Source organism: Passer domesticus, chromosome 3 (genome assembly GCF_036417665.1).
Source record: "Passer domesticus isolate bPasDom1 chromosome 3, bPasDom1.hap1, whole genome shotgun sequence".
In the NCBI taxonomy this organism is placed as follows: Eukaryota; Metazoa; Chordata; class Aves; order Passeriformes; family Passeridae; genus Passer; species Passer domesticus.
In genome coordinates this window covers 55,203,322-55,215,737 of record NC_087476.1, presented here as the reverse complement: position 1 = coordinate 55,215,737, position 12,416 = coordinate 55,203,322, and the positions used below count along the sequence as shown (strand labels likewise).

The following is a 12,416-nucleotide window of genomic DNA, read 5'->3' as shown; positions in this document are numbered from 1 at the left end:
ATAGTACAGATGCTGATAATAAGATAAGCTGTAATGGGGGAGGGTGAGAAACAAGAGTATTTGAAGCATTTGGTGCTGGAAGGGGAGGAGGAAGACTGCCTCTCGAGGAAGCTCTGTAATGGATGATGCCTGTAAAGGACACGGCCGAGTAATGCAGGTCTGGAGAGGTACGGCACAAGGAGCTCTTGCAGGACCGCCAGAGCACCAGGAGAATGCCTTTGACATCCCTGCAATGTCTGGTTTTCCTGCCCGTGTCTCTGGGAAGGTGCAGCCAGCTATCCCAGCAGCTGAACCCCATGCAGTCCCCGTGGCTACTGCCACAGTCAGCCTTGGGAGCAGGGGCAGGAAGGCTCCAGTGGGGACAGCGCACTCCGGGCTCCATGTGCCAGACGCCACAACCAAGCACCCCTCTGGGGGCTCCCCCGGGCGGGGCAGCCGCGGCCCGAGGGCCGCTCCCGCCCGCCGCCACAGCGCCGCTGTGGGCGCGGCCCCGCGCAGAGGCGGCTCCGGGCCCCTGTCGGGCCCTCCCGACGGAGAGGAAGGGAAAGGGAACAGCACAACGCCTTTGGGCTGCAGGGAGGAGCAGCAGCTGCGTCGAGCTGCCTGTCTGTGGTGAGGAGGGTGAGTAGGGAGCAAAGAAGAGGGAGAGGATTGGAAGTGAGGTGCTGACAGGGATTGGTGTGTCCCATCCCTTATGAGCTTCTATATAAACTGGTGCTGTGTGATGCTGCAGCATAAATACGGGGCTGCGACCCTGAAATGATGGCCAGGCTATGGGGCTGCACTGCTGAGAGAAGCCATGGTCAGCCCAAGTGCATGTCACGAACCTCTGAGGGAGGATGATTTTGTGCATGGATATACATGTCTGTGCATGTTACTGCATTTATGGGTACTTGGGTCTACATAGACTTAAAAAAATAAAGGATACAAAGAAAAACTTTAATGCTGGTAGCTCTGTTACTCCTTCCTTGGAAGCCAACAGTGGCTGTAGTCACTGGCTGTGTCTTTTCACTTGAACATTTGTAGTCAATTCCTGGTAGCATCTTAGATTCTTCAGGGTTGGAAGAGTGACTTTCTGTTAACTTCTTGTTGTCAATTAAAGTTACTTCTCAGGACATTTTGGATGAGTTGTGAATAAAAAAAACCTCTTGCGAACAGATGAGTGCCACATCAGCCACGAGCTGTGCCTTGCCACCGGCGCCTGGGTCTGAGCAAGAGGAGCAAGAGAGCTCGGAGACACATATGTCTGTTCTGTGGTACGCAGGGCAGCTGGCAATTACTTACTATGATACAGAAGATTGCTCAGTGTACTTCATGCCTGACATACCTGACAATGAAGATCTCAAGCTACTGCAAAAAGTGATTGGGGAACTTAACCCTCAATGCATAGTGACCAGTGCAAAACAGGACGAGAATATTGCCAAATTCCTGACCAACCTAACAGCTACTGCTGGTGATAAAGACATAGGAAAACCAGAAATTGTCCTGTTTCCCAACATAGATTTTGGTCTAGAAGTCAGCAAGCAACGGATCCTGTCTAGGCAATTTCCATTTATCCCATCTCACATGACTGCCACAGAGAAAATTCTCTATTTGTCCTCAATCATCCCTTTCGAGAGTCCACTCATGCTACGAGCCTTAGGAGGCCTTCTTAAATTTCTAGACAGAAGAAGGGTTGGAGTTGAACTTGAAGACAGCAGTATAGCAGTTCCTATTTTGGCCTTTAAAAAATTTGTGCTATCAGATACTGTGAATATGGACCAAGACACTTACTGTGTTCTGCAGATATTTAAAAGTGATATCCATCCTTCTGTGTACAAGCTATCCAGTGGACTAAAAGAAGGATTTAGCTTATTTGGAATTTTAAACCGTTGCAGATGCAAATGGGGAGAAAAACTGCTGAGGTTGTGGCTCACACGACCTACCCGTAACGTGACAGAGCTGAACAAACGGCTGGATGTTATCAACTTCTTCCTGCTAGCTCAGAACCATGAAACAGTCCTCACTCTTCAAAACTGCCTCAAGAATATTAAAAATGTGCCTCTTATTTTAAAGAGAATGACTCTTTCCAACACAAAAGTTAGTGACTGGCACGCACTGTATAAGACAGCGTACAATGCAGTGTGCCTTAGAGATACGTGTCGTTCTTTGCCCAACACTATTGAACTTTTTCAGACTATTTCACGTGTCTTCACTGATGATCTGCACTACATTGCTAATCTGATCAGCAAAGTGGTAGACTTTGAAGGCAGCCTCTCCGAGAACCGCTTCACTGTTAGACCCAATGTAGATGCCACGATTGATGAGAAGAAACGAAAGCTGATGGGACTGTCAGACTTCCTTACAGAAGTGGCACAAAAAGAACTAGAGACTTTGGACAATCATATTCCCTTCTGTGCTGTAATCTACATTCCTTTGATTGGGTTCCTTCTCTCCATTCCACGGCTACCAAATATGGTGGATAAGACTGACTTTGAAATTGAAGGCTTGGACTTCATGTTCTTGTCAGATGATAAACTGCACTACAGAAGTGCCCGGACCAAGGAGCTAGACAGCCTGCTGGGTGACTTGCACTGTGAGATCAGAGACCAGGAAACACTCATCATGCACCAGCTGCAGACAAGGATCTTGGAGAAGTCTGAAGTACTTAACAGCGTGATCGAGTACACTGCGCACCTGGATGTGCTGCTAGCCTTGGCAGCGACGGCGCGGGAGAACGCCTACTGCCGCCCTCGCTTTACTCACCGCCTCGGCTTCCACATCAAGGACGGAAGGCATCCGCTCATGGAACTATGTGCAAAGACTTTCGTGGCCAATCCTGTGGACAGTGGTGAGGCTACCAGACGAATAAAGATCATCACAGGGCCCAACTCTTCTGGAAAGAGTGTTTACTTAAAGCAAGTAGGTCTTATAGTGTTCATGGCTCTAATCGGCAGTTATGTCCCTGCAGCAGAGGCAGAGATTGGAGTAATTGATGGGATTTACACAAGAATCCACAGTAGGGAATCAGTTTCTGTAGGGCTCTCCACATTCATGATTGATCTTAACCAGGTTGCCAAGGCTGTAAACAATGCCACAGAGAGGTCCCTGGTACTTATTGATGAGTTTGGTAAAGGCACCAACACACTGGATGGCCTGTCCCTTCTGGCTGCTGTCCTGAGGTACTGGATCAGACAAGGAACACAGTGTCCGCAGGTCTTTGTCTCCACTAATTTTCACAGTTTAATGCAGCTAGATCTCCTGCCTGACACACCTCTTCTGGAATACATGACCATGGAGACCCATCAGGATGGAGAGGAGTTGATATTTTTCTACCAGATCAAACAGGGCATGTCCACCATTAGTCATGCTGCCAATATTGCTGCATTAGCAGGAATGCCAGCCAAAATTATTGAAAGAGGAGTGGAAGTATCAGAACTGATTCGCAATGGAAAACCTATCAAATGTCTTGATTATCCTTCAAAATGTGATAGGATGGAAAAATGCAAGTCTGTTGTGGAAAAGTTTCTTTGCATAGACCTTGATGATCCCCAGGTGGACTTGGAAGAGTTCATGTCTAAAGAGGTGTTGCCTTCTGCAGCCTCAGTCCTGTAGCAAGGGTATGTGTAAATACATAGACTGCATCATATCTGCCATGGAAAGTCTGGTGCTTTAAAGAATGATCACTATGCCATGACACCTCACAGGACATTTAGCTTATAACAAACTATCTGTGGTTATGTCCTTCCTTCTTGTTTAAACCAAGTACTTACATATCCCTGCAATATGGTGTATTGATGAGTGTATGATGAGGAAGAATTTTAAGAACCTCTTCCAGCTGTTGGGTCACTCAGTTCATGTATTTTCTGTCCCTGTTGCTGGAACCTCAGATTAAAAAAATACACTGCAGAAAAATCACAACACATTTCTACTGCTCTTAGAAGGCTATTAAAGGAACGTGTTTATTGTTTCATATTGTGCCAAAGTGACGGTTCCAGCCATTTTAGAATCAGCATAAAAGATTCCAAATAAATATGTGGCTCAGACTCTTGTACCAACAATTAAGAATTGTCACGATAAAAAACACTGATAGAGAGGCTGGCATAAGTGGCAATGCAGAGGGATTTAATGGCTCTGTGGCTTTCTTATACCAGCTTTTCTGTCCAAATGCCAGAGATCCCAGGAGTTAGTTATAAAAGGAATTCTGGTGGTCAGATTTAGTTGGGACTGATAAATAAAAATACCTTAGCTTTACTGAGAACTGTTCTCTTCTTTAAGGTTCTGTATGATACAGTTGTATCATGCATACTATGTGTCTGCGCCACACTGGTATAAAGGCAAAATTACAAATCTAGGAATTTAAGAGAGAAATTCACATTTCCTATTCTATTCTCAATTATTAACATTTGAGGATTAATACCAGAAAGGGAAGATTCCCTTTCACTTCTCTCATCACAGTATTTTATGTATGCATATGCAAGAAAAATTCATTAACAAATTAATGATGCAAGAGCCATATCTAAACACTATCAAAGCAATAACCTTTCCTGCAGCCAAGCAAGTGCCTGAGATTCCTCATGTAAATAAGATAGAGGGGACATTAGATAACTTATTGTCTGCCAAAACTTGCTCTAACCACTTACATTATGGCAAACAAAAGACATACTACATCTCTCATCTATGTCATTTCAAGAAGCCAAAAATATTAATGTCACATAAACTGAGAGAAAATTTACATTTAAAAAAAATTAAATCCCTTCATAATTATGAGTATTGAACATGTTATCTGGTATATCTGGTTGAAGGTAGCAAAAAGATGAGTATCAGTATACATCAAAAAGATCTGAAATTGGAGAAACTGCTTTGGGTTTGTTCCAGTGTGGAATTTCCTCCTTGACGATAACGTAAACTATTATTATTACCAAATAAGTACCTTATGCTATTTCTGTATGAAACTGGAAAGTGACAGAAGTTTAACATAATTAACATTAAAAGATACAATGATAAATTACTGAATTGTGCATTTAATGCTATTTCCAGTGCAATCATAATAACACTGTCTGCATAATATCTGGTATCATTATGATGATACCATTGAAGTGAACGGCAACTGTGAATCAGGCCTTGAACAATACTCAGAAGTGTTGCAAATACAAATATTTTTGTCAATAGTATATTCTCTTTTACTAACTATACATGCAGCATTTTAAAGATACACCGTACAAAAGAATATAATATACAAAAGATACATGATTTATAATTTTAGCATTTTTTGTTGTCAACCACTGTCTAGGCTAGGGACATACTCTGCACTAATTAAGCAGATGCCATCAGAGCAATTTAGATGTCAGTCATATTCTACTTATGAAATTCATTTCACAGCATTTGCAGTTCTGACAGTAGTAGGTATCAAAGCACCTTCAAACATCATACAGCATTTATGAAGTGCCTCACCACACACCCTGAAATAAATAGGAATCTGGACAAATGGAAGACACAGGGCTTGTGTCTGACTGGGGTCAATTTAGGGGGTGAGTGAGGGAAGAAGGAACAGAAACATTTATCTTCAAATGCAAAACTCCAGTTGCTTCTTTTATTGTGCTTCATTAGGTTCTTTGCATAGAAGATAATGACACTAACCCAGGATTCTTCTCATTCAAATAATTCTGGAAATAGCTGAACATGAGCAAGTAAATTATATCCCTTTGTCTCCTTCCACAAGGACATCTATAGCACAGTACACCTCCTGGTTTTAGGGAAGTGTTCAGTGGCACATCTAATCTGAGAAATGTCCAACTAAGCATGAAGAACAAGTTGGTCCCACTTCTGAGTAGGTAAATAAGTCCTTTAATTTGAGAAGCTGAAAGGGGTACAGCAAACCAGATAGCTCTTTTCTAATCCACTTTATTTCACACTTCTATCCTTTATTAATATATGTTTCCAAGTTTTTTAGATTTACCATTGTTAGCTTAATGATGTGCCTTCAAAGTGAAGACCTGATTTCTTGAGATCTTTACTAGTTCTGAATTCTCAAACTATTTGCTTTGTAAATATAGTTTTTCACTTTGGAAAACTTAAAATCTCTACAGAATATATAAATTTCGAAATGACTGCAGCTATATTAAGGTTTAAAAAACAGATTTTTTTTTCCCCCCAAAATATAACTTTGGTGGAATTTAGATGTCATTGAGAGGAGGGTGACTTAACAGAATATTGTTTCAAATAAGGAGGCTTACATCTAAAAAATAAATTAATATAGTTATATAAAGCTATGGCTGAGAACTATACTCAACCACTTCAGTACTATATGCTCTTTTATATGCTTTCTCATGTAACCTTCATCCACGTCCCTTTTCTTGCTTTTCATATTGTTGTAAGATCTGAAAATGCAATTAGACATTGTACTAAAATGTACCGCCAAATAATTATTCCTTTTATGATACATATTTTATTTACTGTTTTCCATAAATGCATGAAACTATCTAACTTAACTGCAGGAACACAGTGAAAGAAAAAATTATAGTAAAGACTGATGCTTATGCCTCACACTGAATTGGCTGAGAAAAATAGACAGATTTTTAATACATAGAACCTTTCTATGCAGTAGATCATATGCATTATCCAGCATTATGGAGGGCTCAGGAAGATGATTTGGAATGACATTGACCTGGTTCTGTCAGCAGCAGTGAATATCAGAACACAGAAAGGATATATGCTGGCTAATATTTCATGGAAGGTAGATAAATGTAAATGAAACAACCAACCAGCTAAAAAACAGAAAAAATACAGAATAGCAAAAATCCCACCCTGATTATCTCAGATGTTTTAACCAGTTAGATCACTGAACAGCTGATATTCTAGAAGATCTGTGCATTTTTACAATTAGCATTTTAAAAACCCAACTGTCATTTCAAGCAAAAGCTTCTGTGAGTTTAAAAATTTAATATCTATCATATACCACCTGCATCCTGTGGCTGTCTTTATTTCTATTTTAGAACAAGTACACATACCCTCAAATTTTCTTGATGTATCTCAGATCTCACTACCTTCTTTCTACTGATTTAAAAATACTACTTAATTAAAGCATGCACCTTCAGCATTTTCAAATATATTTCTAATTAAGCTTTAAAATTTAATAATTAAACTTTAACCCACTATTAAGGAAAAAATCAACTTAAAATATTCATTTTATGTACTTTAATTCTTATTTAAAATATTTTTTCCAAAAATTATTTTCCTAGTTAATGTTAAAGAATCATATAAAACATTCTATAAAATGTCAGTAAAAAAATGTATAGACAATGTATTTAACCTTGTGTTAAATAATACAGTACTACAGTTAAATTAAATTACAGCATGAAATAAAAAGGTACACTAGTATTGCTTCTATATATTTTAATTACAGTTATGTCCTATTTTCATGTATTTGTGTATTTTGTCAAAAAAACCCAAATAAACAGGCAAGAATTAACTGCCTGCAAGACAGAATATAGAAGATATATTAAATTACATTATATACATTTATTAATGTAAGTTTTCCTCATTACTCTGAAATTCACCAAAGCATATTCAGTAGGGAACTAACTGCCTACTATGCATAATCCAAACAGAAATTCTGCTGTTTATGTGCTCATTTTCTCCTATACAGTAACAAAACTCAGCAAACAAACTGCCTGCATACAATCTACCCCCTAATGGGAGTTCTGCAATTCTGAACAAGTACTTTTATCTTTTGGTCTTGCCTAATTTCCCAGCAGAAAACAGACCATGATATTACTGCACTGAAAATATCAAGAGTGGTAAATTACAGTACAGAATTGCTTATACAGCAGACACATTAATTATTTCTTTAAAAACCAAGTATTAAAGTCTTACCTCTTCAGCTGGTTGCAAAGTAGCAAATATGATGCTACAGCATAAACAACACTGTCCATCTCCAAATTAAACTTTCTAGATTGCTGCTGAGCTGCGTGAAATGTGGGCTCACCTGCTTACGTAGCTCTGTTGATTTTGACAACTTCATGAAGGTCAGATGTGGTTTAAAAACTCTTTCTTCTCCTGCCATGATCCCCTTTTCTTGAAATATCTTTGTCATAGTCTCTGACAGGAGGAGAAAATTACATAAATACAAAGATATTACAAAATATAATGCTTAAAATGTGCTTTCAAATGTAATTTTAGTCATGGGTCCTTCACATGAAAGAAATAAGATGATGCGTACAAAAAGGCAGGAAGATTTCTACTTAATTTCAAAGGTACATATTATTTCTTCAGAGGTATATATTATTTCATGTGAAAATGGATATAATATTTCATGTGAAATATCTGCAGTTAGTATCAGTTAAATAATGGCAGTTAGAAAGCTTTTCATGCTGTCTGATTTTGCTATCAAAATAGAAACTCAACATCAGCAATGTTGAGGAGTCACTCTCAATAGAAGTGTGGGAAACTTCAGGAAAACTCTGAGTATGTAACAGAATTCTCAATTCAAAAACAGTATTATGTGGTGAATTCTATTATCTCTGTTTGTGTAATCTCCCACTCAGACCAAAGGAAATTTGGAAGTGAAAGCTCCAGGTTTGGGCACTGGATTTACAAGCCAGCATTAGAGAACATGTTAGGTGTGCTGATGATTCTTGCTTGGGTTTTAAGGCTTCACTGTTGCTTTCTGAGCTAATTGCCTACTTTTAATGTACTTTTTCCTACTTTTATCTGTTTACAGTTCAGGCCAAAATCACTCAACAATACTGACCTAGTTTACTATTTTTCAACTCATCTGCCCAATGTAATGTTTAATGTCTTGGAAATAAATTTCAGTGTAACTTCTGAATTATGTTCTATGGTTTTTTTAGATTAAATACTTTCAACATTAAAAATTTCTGTTTGAAAAAAGGTTTAGATGAAATTGTAAAAACCTGTGGTAAAATACTACTGGCAAGTAGTGTATTTCTATTGCTGAAAACCAGAAAAAATGCAAATCCTTAAGCTTTTTATTTCTTTACAAGTACAACTTCTAATTTTTCACTAGGCATAGGTCTAGCTCACTCATACAATCAAACTAAAATCAAAATAGGGGAAAAATTATCAATCCTATCACATAAATTTAATCAACCCTTAAAAAAAATGTACGTTCACTTAAATATATTATTTTTTGCTTCAACAGTCCTTTTTCTGACACCTGGAAGAAACAGTATCACATCAGGAAGCAAACAACACAAATACAGCTGACCTACTTGTATTATTTTAAATTTTGTCTGTGGGAGACATTTCTACATTTACACTGAATCCCCACTGAACTTTGTGGCTCCTGTATTCCCTTCTCTGTGCAGCACAATTTGGGATTGATGTTGATGTTCCAGCAAAGGGTAAATCTTATCAGACCCATGTTTACACTACCATGTGATGTTCTGACTCAGTCTTGTGCATAGCAGTCTTTTTTTTTCCCCCCTTTGAAAACTCCTTTTTATTTCTGCCATCACATCTTAGGCCATTCAGTCTTATCTGACACTCTGCAGTTAGGATCTGTGCTGATGAAGATTTGCACCTCTCCAGGTGTCCCCTCCTAACTCCAGGAAGAGCTTACTATCAGAGCAGAGGTTTGCCAATGTGCCTGTGATCACGGGACTGCAAACCCAGGGATGTCAGCAGGACAGACCAATCCCACCCAATCCTCACACAGTGCTGTGACTGGGACAGCTGGGCACCTGCACTTTCCCCTGCTGAACAGAACCACCAGCCTGCCTGTCTTCGTTTTGTGTAAAATAGCTTTGTTCGATACCTGTTCGATTTATCTTTCCAAAATCCTCTTTCATACCTGGCAATTCCAATCAAGAAAAAGCAATGAAAACCTGGGTCAGAAGAGAAAAGCACGCAGAGAGAGACTGCAGTTTTAAACTTAACAGTTTTACTTGTGTAGGTGTGTGTCTACACATGTTCTCAGGGGCATCAGATTTCTTGCACAGCTTTGTCATGACACAGACATACTAAACATCACAGGCTCAAGACATTGGGCTTGCTGGGACTACAGATAGCCCCAGTTTTGTAGAATTTAACATGTACAGAAAGTGTGATGTTACTGGTTAAGGCAGTTTATAATTAACACAATGCTTCCTTCTTCAAAAATAATGAAAACTAGAACAAAATCTAAGTGGAGGAGAAAAAAAGAAATAAAATGTTTTCCTGAGAGCACAGGAAGGTTACAAGATAATGTAATGCTATTAATATCCATGAAGCTCTTTGAAGAAGTGGCTACAAGAAGGGATTTAACAGAAACTGGAAAGGACAAGTGGATGCAGCGGGCAAGAGAAAGTTCTAGGCTTGTGAGACAGCATAAAAGTGGATTTGTCGACTGGCAAATACACAAAAGTTAAAGTTTATAATGGAGATTACCCAAACTGAAAGAAATTAGAGGCCAGTGATGAGAAAAATAGACAGACAGTGCCCAGGAGTCTTGACAAATGAGTAGTCTGCATCTTTCCTCCAGACATTATTACTACTTAGATTGAAAAATCAAACAAAATCTATGTTTTCCTTTATTAGCCTCAGGCTGACTGATGTTTGCAGCTTCAAAGTATACCCTAGAAATGTTGAAGTTATTTTTACAAGCTCAATGACTTCCTGGAACAAGTTTTTGGACAGCTTTCAGACTGCCTTTCATGCAGTTTGAATTACTCTGTAATATCATTTTGTGCCTCATTTTTATAATGTCAAAATTACTGAATGTCATCTGCCTTTTACACTGGATGCAGCTGAATCCATTAGACAACTCTTTCCCTCTAATTAGAATAGAAATGTGATATATGAAGCTTACTCAGAACCACTTTACATGGCAAAAGCTCAAAAATCCAACAGCTAGATCCATACAGAACAATTCATAGTAAAATTGCTTATTGAGCCATATTCTGTAATACAAATGGCCATCTTCTTTCCAAAGACTTCATTAGATATAGAAGCCTGCTACATATGTATGTTTATTTCCAGGCTATTAATTTCTGCTTGTCTCAAAACCATGTTCCTTCAATTAAAAGGTTTGTAATTTAGAAACAGTATTCTGTCTTTTTACTTTTTTTTTTTTTTGTTTTACTTTACACTTGGAAATGAAGAAAAGCTGAGCATGGATAACTTACCATTAGAACTACCATGTTAAGCTGTGCTAAAATCATTAAGTTCTTAGGGTTTTTTAAGAGATGGGCCAAAAGATAAGTGAGAGTCAAGCCAGTTTCCCAGTAGTTCCTGCATTGCTCCTTGGTTGTGTATTAGTTAGACTTTTCTACAGTGAGCTGTCACTGTCCCAGACCACTGCCATGTATCAGCAAGCTGTACTGTTATTTCAAGCACTCATCAGGACTATGCATGGGTTGTTCTGTTTTTCTCCATCACCACACACATATACATAAGAAAGATGAGCTCGTTCATGAAGTACAATCCATGGAGCAGCTAGGCCTAGCAAGCCCCACTTCCTGCACATGTCAGTACATAAGGTCAGCATTACATGACAGTGACAATGTGAAGGTAAAGTCCTAAACTGGAAAAGAAACATAAGTAGAACTTCCTAATAAAATTTTCTTCTTAGACTGGCTTCAAGCCATTCTAATACTTCCTACAAATTTGTTATGACCACAAAAAGAAGGGGGTGATAGTACCTTCTTTTAAATCACAGTAAGCATATTGCTTCATTTCAATGAGCTATTTATCAGAGCTATTGGAATTCAGTGCAAGGCAGCACAATATGAAAAAGAATGTAGATTAAAACTAAGAGCATTTGCTGTCCTCGTTTTCAGTATGATTTCAGAGAATCATATCATCATTTCAGAGAATCATTTCATCATTTCAGAGAATACTTCTAGCCCCACCTAACTAAACAACAGCAATTTGGACTGCCACCTTTTTGTTCACTTTATACAAATCTGTTGTTCTAATGGAAAATTACAATACCTTTGACTTTCTAATTTTTTCATCATGTGAAATGAGCTAAGAACAACTGACAAGAGGCAAAATTCATTTATCATAGCTTCAGCCATCTGTAACTAAAGTGAACTAAATTAACTGAATTAAACTATTTCCCAAGGCTGCCTGAAGGCAGGGCAATGCAATTCACCCTCAAATGGATGGTAAATGTGTGGATTCACGATTTTTAAAGAAGCTCATCCTTGATGAGCTTTAAACTATCATCCTTGTCAGAATAGACTGTTCCTCTCCAGCCCCATGCCTGCCATTGGTCCCATCTTTTCTGCCAACAGTTATGTAGCTATACAGTAAACTTCATGGGCAAGCTAAATAGACTAAAAATTATCTGGCAGAGGTAAAAATGTTAATTTTACCACAGCTGAATTCTCCATGTGGCTGCACAGAGGGGTCAGATTGCTTTGGTATGGTAGGCATGTACGTTTATGCTTAAGTGAAGCTGTAATGTATCTAGAGAACAAGATGGGCAGTAT

The 12,416-nt window shown here is 38.7% G+C and overlaps 2 protein-coding genes across 4 annotated transcripts in view; one reads left to right on the top strand and one right to left on the bottom strand.

Moving 5' to 3' along the window:
• AKAP7 (A-kinase anchoring protein 7) overlaps positions 1–12,416 on the bottom strand; it is a 79,435-nt gene that overhangs the window by 51,120 nt on the left and 15,899 nt on the right. For all 3 annotated transcript variants that reach the window (XM_064413192.1, XM_064413191.1, XM_064413193.1), the window contains one exon: positions 7,967–8,079. In XM_064413192.1, coding sequence (XP_064269262.1) covers positions 7,967–8,079 — 113 coding nt within the window. The remainder of the gene's footprint in view (positions 1–7,966; positions 8,080–12,416) is intronic.
• Positions 509–11,024, top strand: MSH5 (mutS homolog 5). The gene is made up of 2 exons (XM_064413190.1): positions 509–621; positions 1,103–11,024. The coding sequence occupies exon 2, from the start codon at positions 1,159–1,161 to the stop codon at positions 3,592–3,594; it is 2,436 nt and encodes an 811-aa protein (XP_064269260.1). The 5' UTR covers positions 509–621; positions 1,103–1,158; the 3' UTR covers positions 3,595–11,024.